The sequence below is a fragment of the Lineus longissimus genome, chromosome 7 (assembly GCF_910592395.1).
Source record: "Lineus longissimus chromosome 7, tnLinLong1.2, whole genome shotgun sequence".
Taxonomy (NCBI): domain Eukaryota; kingdom Metazoa; phylum Nemertea; class Pilidiophora; order Heteronemertea; family Lineidae; genus Lineus; species Lineus longissimus.
This window is the reverse complement of record NC_088314.1, coordinates 16477803-16498698: the sequence shown is the minus strand read 5'-3', so window position 1 is coordinate 16498698 and position 20896 is coordinate 16477803. Positions and strand designations below refer to the sequence as shown.

At 41.5% G+C, this 20896-nt stretch overlaps 1 protein-coding gene across 1 annotated transcript; it reads right to left on the bottom strand.

Moving 5' to 3' along the window:
- Positions 1-3194: 3194 nt before the first annotated feature.
- LOC135491304 (complex I assembly factor ACAD9, mitochondrial-like) lies at positions 3195-19941 on the bottom strand. Its single transcript, XM_064777078.1, has 18 exons — positions 18621-19941; positions 17526-17619; positions 16465-16566; positions 16174-16280; positions 15551-15651; positions 14587-14740; positions 13985-14087; positions 13181-13254; positions 12144-12219; positions 11932-12002; positions 10412-10531; positions 9545-9673; positions 8342-8421; positions 7326-7446; positions 6575-6652; positions 5646-5774; positions 4144-4216; positions 3195-3818 (listed from the first exon to the last, which is right to left on the bottom strand). Exons 1-18 carry the CDS (start codon positions 18843-18845, stop codon positions 3721-3723), a joined length of 1935 nt encoding a protein of 644 aa, XP_064633148.1. The 5' UTR covers positions 18846-19941; the 3' UTR covers positions 3195-3720.
- Between the last annotated feature and the right edge of the window lie 955 nt (positions 19942-20896).

The window sequence follows — 20896 nt, the reverse complement described above, 5'->3', positions numbered from 1 at the left end:
GTCTTCAAAGCCTGCAATGAAAACTATGGAACCTTGGTCTCTATGGTTGTGCCAGAGACTGGTCTTCATAGTCTGCAGTGAAAACTATGGAACCTTGGTCCCTAAGGGTGTGCCAGTGACTGGTCTTCAATCCTGCAGTGAAAACTATGGAACCTTGGTCCATATGGTTGTGCCAGTGACTGGTCTTCAAAGCCTGCAGTGAAAACTATGGAACCTTGGTCCCTATGGTTGTGCCAGAGACTGGTCTTCAAAGTCTGCAGTGTAAATTATGGAACCTTGGTCCCTATGGTTGTGCCAAAGGCTGGTCTTCAAAGTCTGCAGTGTAAATTATGGAACCTTGGTCCCTATGGTTGTGCCAGAGACTGGTCTTCAATGCCTGCAGTGAAAACTATGGAACCTTGGTCCCTATGGTGGCGAGACTGGTCTTCAAAGCCTGCAGTGAAAACTATGGAACCTTGGTCCCTATGGTTCTGCCAGAGACTGGTCTTCAATGCCGACAGTGAAAACTATGGAATCTTGGTCCCTATGGTGGCGAGACTGGTCTTCAAAGCCTGCAGTGAAAACTATGGAACCTTGGTCCCTATGGTTGTGCCAGTGACTGGTCTTCATAACCTGCGGTGATAACTATTGGGTATGCTACCTTGATCCCTATGGTTGTCAGTGATGACAATTTATACCACCTTGGTTGTGACTGGATGTAAAATACTACTGGTTTACAAAATACAAGGGTTGAGCTTTTTGTCGGTTGGTTTTACGATGATAGATTTGGGTTAAGGCTTATCTCCACCTTGAGGCTGCATGGTACGGGATCGCAGAGGAATCATTGGGCCTTGTATTGAATGTCTTCAGATTGAGCCACTTGGCCTCAAAGGTCTACCATAGCCAACTTAGAGGCATTGTCTTTATGACTTGGCCACTGCACACAGGGTCCTAGGATGAAATGCAGGTTCAACAGAATTTTATTTGGAGGCATGCAACTTGTTCGACTCTTGCACAGCCTTAGAACTAGAGCAGAACCTCTTATCCCTATAAACTAATAAAGGACACCCTCGGACCTGACAAGTGCTGTGCTTAATAGAGGTTAAAAATTGAATGGAAATACCCAATTTGGGACCAAAACTAGTGTCCTTAAGAGAGAGGTTGTCCTTATTAGAGGTGTCCGCTAAGGGAGGTTCCATTGCATATTTATTGACAACATTAATCACTGTCAACACCCCACCTTTTTGATCCACTGCTCAAGTTTCCTAGAGTGGATCACAGGGACATGATGAAACCAGAATTAAACACGTGACATGGCCAGGGAATGACCGGTTGATCTACTTGACATGGCCAGGGAACGACTGGTTGATCTACTTGACATGGCCAGGGAACGACTTGTTGATCTACTTGACATGGCCAGGGAACGACTGATTGATTTACTTGACATGGCCAGGGAACGACTTGTTGATCTACTTGACATGGACAGGGAACGACTTGTTGATCTACGCGACATGGCCAGGGAACGACTTGTTGATCTACTTGACATGGCCAGGGAACGACTTGTTGATCTACTTGACATGGCCAGGGAACGACTGGTTGATCTACGCGACATGGCCAGGGAACGACTTGTTGATCTACGCGACATGGCCAGGGAACGACTTGTTGATCTACGCGACATGGCCAGGGAACGACTTGTTGATTTACGCGACATGGACAGGGAACGACTGGTTGATCTACTTGACATGGCCAGGGAACAACAGGTTGAAATGTTGTGGCCCAATAAACTACAGGAAGAAAGCCAAAATAATCAATTCCTTCCTAAAATGTCATTCAAATAATTCATTTTAATAACAAGAAATTTAAAGATCAATTGGTGATAACACCCTATATTTTTTAATTGAAACTAGAAACAACGCATGTATGTACAGGGCGTAACAAAATTCATGATAATAGGTGGAAAACCCATTTACCATGTTTATATTTTACTACATGTACATGTACAAGACAGGCAATGTAAAAAATACTAATTCAAAGCAACAAGACCCAGAAAACCTAGACAGAGCTCTGGCCACACTTGACAGTGCCGCTGCGAGTTTAGCAGCTACAAATTCTACAGACCAGGTAGAAACAATCTTCCTGTGCCCTGCAAGTCATAATGCATACAGATTGTGGGGTGATGTTAACCTGTGCATGGACAGACAATAAAAGAATTGTCGCTCACTAGTAAAGATTTATAATGCAATTCCAATTCCCATCTTCTCTATTTTGCAAATATCGCCCACTGAAGTAGACATTTTTTCAAGATTGATCAAAGCGTCATTGCATAACAGATTTTGAAATAACTAACGATATGGAAGTAGTCCCAAACACCTAGGTTATGCACCATAGGAGGCTATACCTATATATTTGGTACATGTCATCCATTATACCAACACCAAATAGAAATACATTTACCCCTGAGAACACACAACTCCCTTAGGACAAACAGGGACTAGAAAGACTGCCTGAACCACACATGTAGCCAGACTGTCTTTAGAAATGAAATGATAGTACTTATTTGAAATTAAACTGCTATAGCTTTTTGTGATGTCACATAAACAAGGCTAGGACTTGGTTTACATAGAGTTAAAGTTGTCACATGTCATGTGTCACATGTCACGTGTCATGTGTCACATGTAGTACATCACTTCTCACACACGTGACATGATGAACCTAAAAGTCATTTCCAAAGTGTGAATAGGCATTCGCCCATCACTATGTCATGTCATGTTGTTTTCTTGTACGAGTCTGAGTTTATGCGAGGCCAGTTACATCATGGTCAGAGCACCGGGCTCGTGGGTTCGACCTGTGGGAGGAACACCATGTTTTCATCTTTGTGCTCTTGAGCAAGGCACTGAACCCTTCAAATGAGACGTGCAACTGAGGTTCCTTGTGTCAGGTGCCTATGCTAGGGTAGGCAAGAAACTCCTAGTGAGAAACATGAGCAGCTTGCGATTGAGTCTACCTCTGGTGACCAATGTCGAAGTCAGAGTCAGTAGGCTTGTCACCCCAAGCGGTACAGAACCGTCGTCGCACATAAAATTTTCCTCCGGCCTTGGAATAGGAATACCCAATGGAGAATTACTTCTCCAAAGAGGAAGAAGTCTGACTCAATGAACAAACATGCTTGTGACAAGTGAAACATTACATTGTGAATCATATGTAAACACGGGGGGGGGGGGGGGGGGGTGTGTGTGTGTGTGTGTGTGTGTGTGTCTTTGGGTTTACATATGATTCACATTGATTGTCACTTGTCACAGTTCATGTGTCATATGTCATCGGTCAAGAGCATGGCATGAAATGACATGAGTGTGAAAAGTAACATTGTGATCTCATATGGCCTGCTCTCTGGAAATGTCTTCTTTGTTTTTGAGTAATTCATAACAGGAGACAACGTTAACTCTATGTTGACCCAGCCTTCTGGGTCATTTCAATTTTTCTGCATAAAAAGCTCTTTTCGACTAATACTCTTCAAGAGAAAGCAATTGTTATCACATCTTCAAAAATATAATTCATTTACTGTATCATACTGTAAACTGTGAAAATTTTGCAGCGTTTTATTTTCGTGATTTTGCAAGTGCGTGAAAATAAAACGGTCGCATTACCCAGTTTACAGCAGCATTGTTGTCAAATAAGTTATTACAATTTAATGTCACAGCAAACAGAGTTTTCATCTGCTAAGTTTGATTTTATCAGTTTTTATCACCAGTTTCTTGTAAGTGGATGTTCAGCAGCGTAGCCCTGGTTCTTGAAGATGTCGTCTGCTATTTGTTTATAAGTGCCATCTACGTTATTATCACCTGAAAGTACAATTCGGATGAAGATTACAATCAGTCAGTGTTATACAGTGTGTCCCAAGAAGTTATGGAACATTAATTAGGATTATTCATTGACGATACTTTTGCAGAGATTTCACAAACAATTTTTGACTTATTTAGGAATAAAAATCTTTTATATTGATAAGTGAAAATAAATTTTCTTTGAGACGCCCTGTCCTATATGTCACCTCCACAGGGAGAGAAGCAGGGCGGCAGACACAAGGCGCCTCCTGATAATGAGCCTGGCACTCCAACCACTATGCCACAGGTCTGCCGACTTCCAAGATAAAAATGTTCTGATACTAACCAAGTTGCAACTCCATCAAATTCTTTTCTATTCTCTTATCTGCTTGCCAACAGAACGCATTAGCTAGTTTTATCTGAAAGTAAACATTTCAATATTTTACCAGTCGTCAAAACAGACCAGTGTTTTCCTTGGCTCTCGGATGTACAGTAGAACCTCTCTATTAAGGACACCCATTGGACTGACAAGTGCTGTCCTTAATAGAGAGATGTCCTGATTAGAGAGGTCAAATTGAATGGAAACAACCAATTTGGGACCAAAACTAGTGTCCTTAATAGAGAGGGTGCCCTTAATAGAGAGGTGTCCGCTAAGGGAGGTTCCACTGTATTTGTAGGTTTTCAGTTCAGAAGGTGCGTTTTGCCTCCACATCAATGTTATTTTTGATTACCTTGAAAAAGGCCACGTTGAGAAAACAATCCTTTTTTGCTGTTGTAGCCATTTAAATGCATCAGCCCAACGAATTCGAAGAAATGTCAGAAAATGCTTTCATCAGAGTCAAACTCGCATATCTCAATCACGAAGCCAATGCCCTTCCACTGCACTACCGTTGCCCAGTCATGTACTGTGTTAACAGAATAGATTTTTACCACACGTTCATGGTCCCTATGTCCTATACAGACAGATCGAGATGCTCTAGAGATACACCAAGTCATGACTAACAAGTCTATACTAATATCTGCTAGTCATAAATGGATAGTTAACCTCATGGTCATGATTCCTAAGTCCTATACAGACTGACCGAGATGTTCTGGAGATACATGACGTCATTGCTAACAAGTCCATACTGATATCTGCTAGTCATAAATGGATAGTTACCTCATGGTCATGGTTCCTAAGTCCTATACAGACTGACCGAGATGCTCTAGAGATACATGACGCCATGGCTAACAAGTCATACTGATATCTGCTAGTCATAAATGGATAGTTACCTCATGATCATGGTTCCTACGTCCTATACAGACTGACCGAGATGCTCTAGAGATACAGGACGTCATGGCTAACAAGTCTATACTGATATCTGCTAGTCATAAATGGATAGTTACGTCATGGTCGTGGTTCCTATGTCCTATACAGACAGATCGAGATGCTCTAGAGATACACCAAGTCATGACTAACAAGTCTATACTAATATCTGCTAGTCATAAATGGATAGTTACATCATGGTCATGATTCCTAATCCTAAGTCCTATACAGACTGACCGAGATGCTCTAGAGATACAGGACGTCATGGCTAACAAGTCTATACTGATATCTGCTAGTCATAAATGGATAGTTACCTCATGGTCATGGTTCCTACGTCCTATACAGACTGATCGAGATGCTCTGGAGATACATGACGTCATTGCTAACAAGTCTATACTGATATCTGCTAGTCATAAATGGATAGTTACCTCGTGGTCATGATTTCTAAGTCCTATACAGACTGACCGAGATGCTCTAGAGATACAGGACTTCATGACTAACAAGTCTATACTGATATCTGCTAGTCATAAATGGATAGTTACCTCATGGTCATGGTTCCTAAGTCCTATACAGACTGATCGAGATGCTCTGGAGATACAGGACGTCATGGCTAACAAGTCTATACTGATATCTGCTAGACGCTTCAGATCCATCTGGCGGTCAACAACTCCCTGAAAAAATAAAGAAGAAATTTACAAATGTTTTTTTCAATACCTTTCCAGTATAAAAGTTAGTTATTATTTATCTTGGACTATTCATTTCTCTGAATCTTTATTTTAGGGGCAAAAGTCACAAATAAATACGATTGGAAATGGCAGTAATGAGTATCCTAGTGACAAGTTTGGTTGATAACTTATAAAAGTACAATCTGCAACCTATAGAATTCTGGTTAAAAGTCAAGTCTTCATTACATGCCACTACGGTTAGCTGCCAATTGGGTTTACCGGCCTCGTGACACGTTCGGCCCAAAGTAGAGACCACGCGGGCCACTCATGTTTCTCACTTTGTGGGGTGTTTTGCTTGGCCTGGCTTAGACACCAGATACAAGGAACCTCGGCTTTAAGTCTCATTCAAAGGACTGTGAAGAGCCAGGAAAGCTCCGCGCTTCATCTAGAAATACAATCCTGGGTTCTCCCCGGTTGAAACCGGGCCCTATTGCGTGGTAGCCAGCGGTGTTAACCACTAGGCTTCGAGGCCCCACATCTTATACCCCATTATTGGCTCATTCTCATACCTCAACAACATTGTCAGTCAATCGCAAAAATGAAATTTCTCTCAACAGAACAAAGTGTGACTTGCTTTTTAGGAGTCATTTCTATTCCCATAACTTTTACATCTTGTGATTGCAAAGCTTGATCACAATCTACCAACCACCTTCTCTTTACAGCCCACTTTGTTGTTGTGAGCCAAAACGATTTCGTGTAGATTATTCAGAAGTATGCCCTTGGAATCTCTTTGGGCTCACACTTACATTTCCGTACTTGGCCAATAGCGCTTCCACAGCAAACTTGAATTTCGTGGTGAGTATTTCTACCCGATTAGCCGGATCCTGTGAAAAGGAAAAATAATTAACACACATGGCAACCTGTAAGAAACCTGGCTTAAAGACACGAGAGACGCAAGATACAAACAATCGCGGTATGCACACCGTGATCTGGTTTTGATCGGCAAAGGTTGCTCATTAAGGTTAATATGTAAGGCCTGCACTGGCATATAAAAGCCCAAATTCAGTGGAGACTTTCTAGAAAAGCCCATTACAATTGCTAAACCAACCTACGGCTGCATTAATCTTTGGCACCCACTAGAAGCGAGGTGAGCCCCGGTTTTGAAACAAGAACTTCCCGACTCACAATTTAGCACAGTCACTGGGTAGGTTTTACTCAATATAACACCTGCAAATGCCCTAAAATCCAATTCTCACTTTCAAATACTCATTTACAAAGCTCAAACTCAATTTCTAAAACCCCTTTTCCACACTATTTTCCAAATATAGTAGGAACTCTCTGCTGTGGACACCCTCAAACTGACAAATGCTGTCCTTTAATTCAGAGGTGTCATCATTACAGAAGTCAAATTCAATCGAAATTAACAGTTGGTACTAAATGTAGTGTCCTTAATAGAGGGAGTCCGCAATAGAGCGGGAGTCCTTAATAGAGAGGTTGTCCTTAATAGAAAGGTGTCCGCTAAGGGAGGTTACACTGAACTCATTTAAAAATACTCACAGTAAAGGTAGGATGGACAAATTCATGAATCTTCTGTGTGAGTCTAGGGTTTTTTTTCCTCACTCTCTCCAAAGCAGTAGTCATCAAAAAGCCAAGGTTATTGAGTGGGTCCTTCAGCTTCCTGTTAGGTAAACAAGAAATGCCATTTTAAAAAGTGGTTGTTGTTTCGCTGATAATGCGAATCTTGGACTTTCTTTTATTCTATTTACCAGTTTTAAATTTCGCGAACTTCGCACTTCGGTTTTGGCGGCACTTTTTACGTCACGAGCTATTTTTACCTTTTAGGCTTCTTTTACGCCCTTTTTGTCATTCACAATTTTTACTGCACTTGGTCTGGAAGTACATATAGTAAGGGCAGGTTCTTTGTCCCGGACAACCACACATTTCGGTTTCGGTAGTTTCGGATTTGTAAGTATTTATTTTAGGCATTTCATTAAGTTCCACGTTGTATTACTGTCTTGTAGGTTCCTTCTTTACATATATTCTTAAAATACCAAAAATTATTCTTTTTCACTTTTGTATGTCACTGTTTGTAATTCATGTCTATTTTACTGTCCGGTGCTAAATGTAGTCCACATGTTTCAGGTTTCAAATAAAACTATATATTGAACATCCGAGTATCCGAGTCTTCAGTTGTCATCAAAATTGATTCCATGAACGAGTTTGGTGAAAAACAACTTCACCCACGGTTATGAGATGTTTTTGTGCTATGCTGTGAAAATTAAACGACAAGGCACCGAGGTTAAAGCAGCAGTTCTAGTTCTGGTTCTGGTCATCAAGGGTTAAAAGTTGACAAAACACTGCAACTACAGTAGAACCTCTCTATTAAGGACACCCTCGGGACTGACAAGTGGTGTCCCTTAAATGAGAGGTGTCCTGATTAGAGAGGTCAAGTTGAATGGAAACAACCAATTTGGGACCAGAACTAGTGTCCTTAATAGAGAGGTTGTCCTTAATAGAGAGGTTGTCCTTAATAGAGAGGTGTCCGCTAATGGAGGTTCTACTGTATAGCTTACCTGACAGAATCCTTGAGCTCTCTCCCAGCATGCTGGACTCCAGCAAGAGCAATAAACATCCGTAGAATTTCGTTCGTGCCCTGAAACGAAAAAGAGTCCGAACTTGAAATATCTGGTTGTAGGAAAGCCTTCTCTTAAAGGGGTACCCTGTTCGTAATTACTGGTGGTCAAGTTAAATAAAAATGCACTACAATGCTGTCATCCAGTTATCATGAATACGAATTTGTTGAAACTTGGTATTTATAGTATTTGGCTATTTGTCTACAGAAAATCAATGCTGAAATTTATGTTTATTATGTATTTACGCAATTGAAAATATTCAAATTCAATTACAAATTCAAATTTTTTAACGAACGGCGTAGGCCTTTGAAGCCCTGTCCCCATCGTGAACTAGTTGATATCGTATCCAGATCTACTATTTAAAACCTATCACTATCAGTGGTCACGGTGACTTGTCCTATCGACACCGAAGACTATGCTTCCTTCAGTGAGCGACCACAAGACAGGGTGACACTAGCCCCATCAGTGAGCTACCACAAGACGGGGTGACACTAGCCCCTTCAGTGAGCTACCACAAGACGGGGTGACACTAGCCCCATCAGTGAGCTACCACAAGACGGGGTGACCTTAGCCCCATCAGTGAGCTACCACATGACGGGGTGACACTAGCCCCATCAGTGAGCTACCACAAGACGGGGTGACACTAGCCCCATCAGTGAGCTACCACAAGACAGGGTGACACTAGCCCCATCAGTGAGCTAAAACAACACGGGGTGACACTAGCCCCATCAGTGAGCTACCACAAGACGGGGTGACACTAGCCCCATCAGTGAGCTACCACAAGACGGGGTGACACTAGCCCCTTCAGTGAGCTACCACAAGACGGGGTGACACTAGCCCCAAAGTGGGATGAAATGTCCCATTCATTATTCACCATACAACTTGAAGTATGCAAGGTAAATCTTTTATTTTAAATGAATAACTGTACAAAAAGATGCTAAAAGATAATTCAAAGGGCTTAACTCATCATAGTAGAATTTTGGAAGTTGGGCATCATTTTCCCCACAGGTCCAATTTCACCCCGCTTTTGGTCGTTCTTTTGGAAGATGTTTTATTCACCTGTCAAAATGGAGCCGCTGTCAAAAATGCTTCCCTCCAAAATTCGAGTTTCAGGATCTTGGGACAAAAAAGAAGGTACTTTACCTCAAATATCGTCATGATTCTAGCATCCCTCAGCATTCTCTCATAGGGGTAGTCCTTCATGTATCCCAGACCACCCAAAATCTGCAGGCACTCACTCCCGCATTCCCACGCACCTTCTGAACTGAAAACCTACAAATACAGAAAATATATGTCATTTTCTATCGAGCACCGAAAAAATTCATGTTTTTAAAACTTTGTATTGAGGGATAGATATAGAAATTGAGGTAAAGGTTGTCTCACCAAACACTGTGGGAGTGGAGCTAAAATATAGGTCAAAACTGAGGTGACAGCTGAGGTTTTGGGCAAAATGACAGTGGCCACTGTTGTAAAACCTGGGACATCCAAGCTTATCTTCTTCTTCTTCTGTGTTTGGAATTTTTGATATTCACACTAGACAGCCAGTCTCTTTTTGGTGACAAATTTGGCTGTCCTGGAGAGTTCTACAATAGACCCCCAGAGCCTTTTGGTTAGAGTGGTGATGTCCTTAGGGCAGTATTCCTCTCTATTCTTCCAAAGGAAGCAGGGGTGAAGCACATGATCTGGAATCTGGTGCCTGCCTCCACATGCACATCAAGCAGATTCTTGTAGGCCTATTCTGTGAAGGTGTTCTCTGAGAACTGTGATTCAAATCCCAGTTAAGTCAATTGATTTTTCCGTCCTAATTTCATTCTCCTCTGAGTGAGGCAGTGCCCTGTGGATAGTCGGTAGATTGTCACCTGTGGTTTCCAGTCCAAGCTTATGAAAACTGTCGAACCACAGAAGGCCTACGGCACAACATCACCTACAAAGATAATAGGCCTACTTAAAGGCCTACTTGAACAAATTTACGAGCAGACCTGGCCTTTAGCTTTTCGCCCTTGTTCCTACCTTTATCATGGCCGCCTCCACTGACTGATCAGGCTTCTCATACTTGTCAATTGTCCCAGCGACCAGATACGCCATACTCTCCATTGCGTAAACTGTCGTGGCCATCTTGGCAAATTTTTCCTAAAAATGCAAATTGAAGTATCGTCGTTATTGTAATAATGGAATAGCACCGATATACAGTAGAACCTCTCTATTGACGACATCCCCGGGACTGAAAAGTGCTGTCCTTAATAGAGAGGTGTCCTGATTAGTGAGGTCAAATTGAATGGAAACAACCAAAGTGGGACCAAAACTAGTGTCCTTAATAGAGATGTTGTCCTTAACAGAGAGGTGTCCACTAAGAGAGGTTCTACTGTAGTTCAGAGCTAGACCATGTTAGCACTTGCAGACAAGGAGAAGAATTTTGTAATCAATTCTTTGGCACATGGTTCTGGAAGCAAATGAAGCATTTTACATGTATTTCTAAAGAGAGTCTATAGGTAGACGCCAGGTAGGCCAGATTAAGTTACACAAAGTACTAGTCAATTGAGTTCTCTCTTGTGTCACAGAAGAGTGCAAGTATTCTCACCTGTACTGATCGATATATATTCATCACTGAGTGAAACACAACCCTGTCCCTTAACAGTACATATCAGTCACCACAAAACAACAAGTTGACCCTTTAGCTCCTGCCTATAGACCCTTTTCAAGGTGTTAACAAGCTGCTAGCTGAATGACTGGCTGCAGGACTTGAACCTTGGATCTCTAGGTGACAATTTTGATAGTGCTTGGCCAATTGCCCAGTGGTGCAGCACCTCCTAGAGAGAAGACCAAAGCTATGATCATGGAAATGAGGGGTTGTTTTGTACGCGCCGGTCACCGATCCAAAGGTTGACCGTGCTCAACGTTGCTTAACTTCCACTCTGGGGCCAACGCGCCAACCACTGGGCCATAAAGGAATTCCCTCATGGCCGGCGGGTTAAGCCGTGCCACAAACCTGGGGGTACTATACATCATTCCCCCTTCGGACAGAGATGGATCGTCCTCGATCCTACTTAGCGCCTGTAGGGTTTTCCCCAGATTGCCTGGTGGTACAGTCTCACTCCACAGTTGAGACGCCTGGGGATACCATACAGGGGTCTAGGATCTATTACCCAAAATTACCGAAATTTTGAGTCCAACACACATTTTACGGGCTGGCGGGCTATAAAAATTAGGAGCAGTTCTTTGCTTCTTAGGGTGAGGCACACCCTTATAAAAAATGCTAATCATCACCGATAAAAAGGGCGGTGGGTCAGTGTTCTTCAAAACATTCACTTCAGTTCTGTCCAGGTTGGCACCAAATCTGCTCGAGTGCTCTAACAGTTAAACCATTACCAACTTTTTGAATCTATTTTGGAGCTGACTTTTTTGTCCGAATGCTAAGATGGAAAAAATGTATCTGTTCGTGTACTGGCCTGGACAAAAAGCATAGTGGAGAACCCGAGGGTTGCGAGCCTCTTGCACCACCCCCTAAATCCATCGCTGAGTATCCATCTTACCTTGATGAGATCAAATTCTATCAGTTTCTTCCCGAATTGACTTCTTGTACTGGCATGCTCCATCGTTGAACCTACGGGCGGAAAAAGTTGAAAATTGATGCACGATATCATGGAGAGAAAAAAGTTTGGTGCACAGGGGTCGGAACAGACGGAATATAAAATCGGACAAGGAAGACTTATTTTTTTGGCCGAAGCAAGTTTGAATTATTTACCCATAAGGTTTTTGAGAATTCCAGCAGCTGAACTTCCCATTGAGAAACGCCCGCTGTTGAGAATATTCATGGCAATCTGAAATAGAAAAGGAAAGGTTTAATCAGGTGTCAAGCATCGTGGAGAAAGTTTAACCCTTTAGATCCTCGGACAATCTCATAAATTTCCTTGCATCATTTCAGCATCTTTACCCCAAAAGACCTCCAAAAGCACAGCACCCCTGTTCAAGCTAGCCACTGAATGTCCTATATTTCATCAACAAATCCCTAACCGGCCGAAAGCCGCCCTTGGTTTCATTGCTTAATTACAAATGGTGATGGTGTCGCTCTAGAATAGGGACGTACTGGTGGGCGGTTAGTGGCCAGTTGGGGATGTATAGATGAAAAGCAGTGGCCGGATATCGACCGGTTAGGATCTAAACGGTAAAACAAATGAAATTCTAAAACTAAACGCCTTGTGTGAGGACCCAAACACAGCATCATGGTAAAAACAGCATAGCTATGAAAATCTAATATGCCACCTCTAATATGTCACCTGAAGAAAGGACATTTGCTTGAAATTGTTTCATGCCGGTGTGAAGACCTCCATCTTTAAACGACAGATGGATTGATGAGATCTGTTAACACGATGCAGCACAATGTGATGTCATGTGAATTGATTTTTGTTGACACTGAAGCAGACTAAGTGCTGACTAACAGCAATCAGATCGGCAAAAATGACTTTAAAGTACTGCATTCCAGGGATGTTATGGTACTATATAACTATTGCTACTGGGAAAAGCTTCCAGACATAGTTAAGTGGAATCTCCCTTAGCTGACACCTCTGTAGTAAGGACAACCTCTCTACTAAGGACACTAGTTTTGGTCCCAAATTGGTTGTTACCATTCAATTTGACTTCTCTAATCATGACACCTCTCTATTAAGGACAGTGTTTGTTAGTCCCATCGGTGTCCTTAATAGAGAGGTTCTACTGTACATGTATAAGCGTTCTCTTTTTTTTCATAGAAGATGTGTAAAAAGAAGAAAAAACAGGACTGACCTTAAATCCACCTCCAACTTCACCAAGAACATTTTCAACAGGAATTGGAGTGTTATCAAAATGAACTTCACACGCTGAAATTGAAACCAATAAATTAAAATATGAATTAAAATTAAAGGGTAACTCGTGTCAAATTTCACCATATAATGTTTTAGCTGTTTTTGACAAATGACTACGTCACTTTCTCATAAATCGGTAAGGTTTTCGAATCGAAATGCACATTTTCTAGAAATTGATGGTTTAATCCCGCCCGGACGGCTCGCTTCGATGCTGTTGAAATTGCGCTACGCCGATGACGTTTTCGTTGATGACGTCACAACATGAACATTTTCGCGGTCGCGGTGGTTTACATTCAGCGATTTTATAATAAATCTAATCAAAAATGGAAAATTTGAGCTTTACATTTGTGATCAACAATTAAAAACGGACGTATTTCCGCAAAGTTGTAAATCACATCATAGTATCACTTTAAAATATATATCAGGAATAGATGCCAACCTAACCATAAAGCGCAATGTAACATACACTCTATTGCATGAGAGAACTGTCATGGACAGAGTCCTTTGCACACCACATAAAATCTTTGGTAAAACATTTCAAATTAAAACTTGGTAATAGTGCAATGTTTAAGTAAAAAGAATTTTCTCAGAGGGTTTAAAACCCCTCTGAGAAAGTTTGAAGAAATTTTGAGGTGAAGTACATCTACAAAGTGAGCCACAGCTGATCAATTGAGTCTAGTATCTTCACGCGCCTGTGAGTTGAAAATGAGAGTAACAGGGTGGGTGAAAAATATAAAAGGCTTACTGTTTGATCCCCTAATACCGAGTTTATCTTCTGGTTTTCCACTCGTAACTCCACCAAACGCCCGCTCCACGATAAATGCACTCACTTTATCTTTCTTCTCACCCTACAAAAAGAGGCAGAAAAATTGCATCATCTTATGAAAGAGAATGGTCGGCTTTTTATTGCAGTATGTTTGTTCTTCTTCTGGTTCATCAGTAAACAATTTTTCTGAACGTGTTTGATGCTTTTCCAATTTTGTTTTAGCTCTTAGATAGTACAAAAACACGTTATTCGTTATTTTCAATACGCCCAAGTCCTGGCGCAAAAGACCTTTACGCCACGTGAGTGCAAAGCCGAGATCCGAGTTCACGTCACCCCGCTATTAAGACGCAACGTCGTTTCCATTTATCGTCGCAGTTGCGGGGTTATCAAGCGCCATCAGCGTGACGTCGGAAAAATCGATATCAGTACCAAGACGTCAAGGGGTAGATCCTACTACAGGAAATGCCTTACTAGTGCATCGTTCCACGTTGAAAGGGTTGATGCATGGTGAGCTAACTCAGGTCGAATCGGAGTCAACTCCTCATATATAATAAGGCACATGGAGAATGATGATATCTTACCGTCTTAGCATCGACCACCTCCGTCTTTGCAAATACTGTGAATATATGTGCAATTCCTCCGTTCGAGATCCAGATTTTTCCACCATTGAGTAGGAATGTTTTGCCATCTTCTGACAATGTGGCCCTTGTCTGGATGGAAGCAGCATCACTCCCGCTGAAAGTTTTAGAAATATCTTCTTTAGAAAAATATCACACATTTTTTACACAACAAAGCAAAAATTTACTTCACTGATATTTTCTACCAGTCTGGATTTTTGAAGAATCTGCAGGATCTTTTGGCCCAACAGGATCAACAATGTAGACCTACTCCAAAGAACAGGGGGAACACCAATCACTAAGATGGTCCAAAGACGACGCTGGACTTGTCTTGGACATGTGTGCCGAGTACCACCAGGCACACTCCCAAGGACAGCACTCCATATGACAGCCGATGGGAGAAGAAATCGAGGCAGTCCAAAAGAGACCTGGCGCGAAACAGTAGAAAAGGTGATGAGACAGCTAGGTCCGACCTGGGGAAACATCCACTGACAGGATGCCGACCGGAGTGGGTGGAGACTGAAGATTGAAGCCTTATTAGAGCGTACATTCCAGTGTGCCGCAGCAGCACTCTGGAATGACCTCCCTAGTAATATTCGAAATGCGGACTCCATCACAACTTTTAAGACACTCCTCAAGACCCACCTTTTTCAACAACATTACGAACATTAGAATTGTTTATTGTTGTCAAAGACTATCATCTTATAGAGACTCCGTTTTTGTTAAGCGCCTTTGAACGACCCAATATAGGACTGACAAGGGCGCTATATAAATGTGATACATAGATAGATAGATTATCCCTATAGGCACGAAGAGGACTAAATAATAGTAAGTGTGGATACCTCCTCTTCTTGGAGATGGAGTTTTCGTGTTCGAATGGGAACGTGTAACCAACATACAGCCTTATAGCAGTATTTTCAGGACTTACCTGGATGGTTCTGTAAGAGCGAAGGCAGCCACATGTTCTCCTGTGGCTAACTTTGGAAGATATTTTTGTTTTTGAGCATCAGTACCAGCAATGAGGATACCCTAAAAGCAGAGAATAGCTGTAAGATATCAAGTATAACAGGACAAGAGGCAGGGTATCTGTTCATACCTGCCAATCCCCAAAATGTCTAAATAGTATTTCAACTCGACTCTGAAGTATTTCTAGTCAAATTCTAGAGAATTCTACTGACATACAAAGGGTACTCTTAGTCTCAATACATTTGCCATCGCAAAATCAAGCTGTTAAGGAGAAATATTCTCATTCATGGGTGTGAAAAACTGGATTCCGGAGTAATTCTAGTCAAATTTTTGAGAATTCTACTGACATACAAAGGGTACTCTCAGTCTCAATACATTAGCCATCGCAAAATCAAGCTGTTGAGGAGAAATATTCTCATTAATGAGTGTGAAAAACGTATTTAATACCCGATAGATGAGACATTGCAATGACATTGGTCTTAGGGTTCATCGAAGCTTTACTGTTGGTGATAATATTACTCTTAGTCTTAAGGCCTGTCATACCCCTCACAGGTAAACAGGGCAGTGTCTATAATTCAGAATTACCTTGAGCCCGATAGACTGATGAGCTGCTAAAGTGACTGCCACGGCTCCATCCAAAGCGGTGATTTCTGCAATTCGGGCAAATTTGGTCGCATTGAACCCAAGGCCACCTGTTGAGAGAAAATCATTAGTGAAAACGATAAACAGACTTAAAATCTGCAATGTTCATCAACATATTTATTACTAAAAGACCTTCTATCTGTTGAAAAATGAATACCTAGTAAAAAAGCTTGAAGAGTAGTGTTTTCTTTCTGGAAATAATATCATTGCGGATGCAACCACCAATATCCTTACCATATTCCGGTGGAATCTGTTGTCCAAACAGACCCAAGTCCTTGATCTGTTGGAGAGTCTCGTCAGGTATTTTGGCATTTTCATCAATCGACTTGGAATCCACTGAAAAAATAACAAGCGTTCGATGAGAACATGTAAAGAGAACAACTGTAGATGGCATTTAATTGCACACCCTTCATTTTTGTGGGGCCTTAACCCCTTCAGACTCATTCGCTGCCAGGCGGTCGATATATCCCAAGCATTATACCCCATAGTCCATTTTTGGTCTTGGATAGCTTCCTGAAGTTTAATCAACTCCAAACTTAGTGAAAATGGAACAGAAATTCTAGACTAAGTTGACAGGAAGTTGGCAGGGCTTAGTTTCTCCCAACACCACTCTTAAACATAACTCCTCTGAGCTACTTGATGTCTCTAAGAATAACTCATTATTTCTCATCAGTTTGAGTTTATTCAGTTTTGGTGTCAGTTCACATTCTCTGAACTTAATCATTGCTCATACTCATGTTTATACCATGCCGCCTAACTGCAGAATAGCCGGGACAGTAGTAGCTCTGTACATTATGTACACTCTGTCCCTCTGTACATTATGTACACATTCCTATCATTTAGCACATAGTGTCCCGGGTATTCTGCAGTTGCTCCATAACATGCTCTAGCTACTATACATGATTTGCGCATAATTCCTACACATAGGGTGCTGGCTGCTGTTGGCGCCAGGTGATGGTGTTATGTCATCAAGTTACATTAGGCTTGTGGAAATAAAGGGGTTTACAGTACTTGGATAGCAATAGACACCCTGCGAAAATAAATTTCGGCCATTTTGAAACGATCCTTTTCACAGGCAACGTTTGTTTACCATGGTATAAAGGTAAAAATATACCAGCTTATTCAAGCAATTTACCTGAAGTTGTCCATACCTTTCAATGTTCATGATATTTTGAATGCTTTTGGTGATGATTTGATTTAAATTTGACTTTTATGTCATGGTAAACTTATGCTGCCTGTGATAAGGGTCTTTTCAAAATGGCCGAAGTTTATTTTAGCATACGATCTATACTTACAATCCTCATGAAAAAATTTCTCAACTGGGGCAACAAGGGCATTTAATTCTTCGAGTTCTTCTGTATTCTCAATCTCTGGGTATTCTAAGATGCTCTAGATGAAATAGAATTTAAAATGGTATCAAAGGGGGAAGCTGTTGGTGAACAAGGTATTTACTAGTGGCACAGAATAGAAATAAACACTCCCAATGTCCTGGGGCCTTCACAGCAGTAATCTTCAAATTTACATTTAGTGTGTGCTTACAATACATCTCATATTCAATTTAGAAAGGACAGTGTAGGCCTTAAAATAGTTTCCAAATTCTCCAGTCTGCTTTTATTTTTGTCCAAACGCAGCACTCAGACAAATATATTTTGTCCATTTTTTTTTGAGCAGCGGAACAAAAATGGAAGCACCCTGACAGATTATTTGAGTTGGCTTTGACTTCCTGTTGGAGCATCTGCAATGATTTGAGATCAGATAAGAAGTTGAGACTGTAGGCCGACAAATAAAATGAAATAGCGCTGGGCGAAGAAGAGTATTCATGAGATCATCAGCCTCACACAACTAGGAACCTCAGACATCAGACTTCAGACGTTTTTACGTATTCAGCACAGTGACGTTTTTTCGGCACGAGTTCACAATCACCGAACACGACCCAAAAAAGTTCATCGATTGATGAAATAAGTTCCATTGTTCAATAAGTTTATCATTGAATGCGATGAAACTATGTCATTTCCAATCTGCAGGGATTGTACAATTTAACAATTTTTTCTTATGTCAATGACGCAATTGATTCGTGTTTACGTCAGCGACATCATCTCCAATTCATTCGTACGACAGTCAGAGACGAAATTGTGATGAAAGATTAAAAAGATAAGAACAAACACGGTCGCTCACGTGACATCACAATTTTTCATCTCCACACAACGTTTTCTAACTTTTGTCCTGTCTATGCCACTAATGCGGGCTAAACTTTAGAATCCCCGATCGGAAATGACGTAGTTTGATCGCATTCAACTATAAATCCATTGAACAGTGGTGCTTGGTTAGTCAACCGATGACCTTTTTTTGGGGTGTGATCGGGGATTGTAAACTCGTTCCCTAATGCGTACCGTATCAAATTTTCCAAGAAATAAATCCTTGGCAAATGGAATATTTGTCAGGGGCTTCTTCTTTGAATCAGAAGAGACATCATCACCACCACTTGCTTCTTCAGCTGAGGCCACATCTGTGGATTTAAATCGGATGGCAGCACATGAAGATTGTTGGTTAAGGCGTGAGATACAATGATGTCGAAGAACTGCTTGACGCAGTTGCACAAATTTAGAGGAAAACATGTTTTTGTGCACAAAAATCAGACGGTCTACCTAATGCGCGTCCGGAACAATTTGTGCGTCCGGAGCGCGTCCGGAAGAGAAAGTGCGCGTCCGGAACAATTTCCTATGTAAATATGAACTTAATGTTGCATTAGATGGCTTAAATAGCATTTTAATAAGCCCCCCTTTAGGAGGGGCTCTTAAGATACACGTGTGTGCGGGAGTAGATAATGTAAATGAATGATGAGAAATAAAGAGAGATTGTATATCCTACAAACAATTTTTTTTGGTATTTTTCTGAATTAACTCCGTTGAGTTTACCGATTTCTCCGCGATCTTCCGGTGGTGGTTGCTATCCCATTGGTTGAAATTAATTTAAATCTTCATGGGAATTCGCTACATCATATGCCTAAGAAATTGGCCAATTATATTAATATTTTTATCAGAGAAATATCCGTCCTAAATAATGACAGAAAAGGGTGGTTTATTTCAATTTTGTGTCGACATGATCAGGGTCACGTGACATAAAAACAAAACACTCGCACACACCCGTCCAAAAAAGGCACTTTAAGAAAAACAAATACGTTTTTCCAGCTTAAAACCACACTGACGACTAAGTTATATTGGTCTTCTGCCCAAATCTGAAGTATCAAATTGAATCACAAACTAGAACTAGCTCTATTTAGCTATAGTTGCGTGAAAAATTCGGGTGAGCGACGTACATTCTGTACCCTAGCGGCCAATAATTAAACTACTTTCAGCCGTCTGCTCCGGTCTCGTTAGGGAGTTTTTCCCAAATGTACGCGATGATGACGTGCCCCATTAACAGGACGTAACATCTATTTTAAAATGCGTTTCGAAAGTGAATGCATGAGGACAACCCATTTGTGTCGTATATCACTGGAAACGCCCGATTCCCGTGAATAAGGTCAATCACAATGTATTACATTACCAAAACAAAAATGTGTCGGAAGGAACTATATGGATGGTCCCATCGCACCCCCCCCCTCCAGCAGTATGACACAGAAGGGCTAGTTGACTGTTCACCGGGGGGGTTTGGGGGGAGCTTCCCCCCAACGCACTGGTAAAAACCTATGTCGACGGAGGGGGGTTTGGGGGGTGTCCCCCCATTGTAACAGCTGTAGTTGTTAGAGCTTGCACTTAACATATGCTCGTAGGGGGGTTCGGGGGAGCTCCCCCGACCTAAAGGGGGGCTCACTAAGTTCTTGACTTTACATATTTCCATGTAGAGAAAATAAAATTGGAAAAAATCTCCTTGGTGACTTTGTATTTTACAATTTTCAGCGGGGTGATTTGGGTGTTACACAGCCATCAAATCCCAGTTTACTGACGTTTCTCCTCAACCAATTGTTGTTGCAGTTGCAGAATTTCGATAGTAGCCGTGTTGTAATGGATTAGACTGGTATCTGGTGTCTCAGCACATGGAATGCCGTCAGAGTGTCTTATCATTGTTAATTTCACAAAAAATCAGAATCAAATATGTTATTGAAAATCGCTATACAGTCAAAGTGTCAATTAGTGAGATGTGTTCACATTAATATGTAAAGAGCAATCTCTAGTGAACTCACACAACTGTTTGACATGGGGGACCCGGGGAGCCCCCCAAACCCCGTCCTTCTGACATATTTAGCCAGTTGGGGGATGAGTCCCCCAAACCCCCAAAAATATATTTTGTGAGAAAAATAAGTGAAAATTGTACTACTTCTTTGATGTGAGTGTATCCTTAAATCCACTGTCATCACTAGATCCTTTGATAATAAGCCATACCTAAATTTAAGTGTAGCCAATTAGAAATTAATCTAAAAAATAAGTCCCCCCCCTCCCGGGCCCACTCTGTCGAATGGTAGAAAAACTGGCATTTTTATTTTAATGAATAAGATATATACCCAGGAAAATAATCATTAAGCTCATCTTTAGTTGAAGCTCTTAAAACCGCACTTAATTTAGTTGACCCCCTTCCCCCCCCCCCCTCGATCCCCTCCCCTCCCCCCTAAAAGCGCAAATTGGCTTCACAATAATTGCTATTGCCCCTTATCCCACGGCACGCAAAG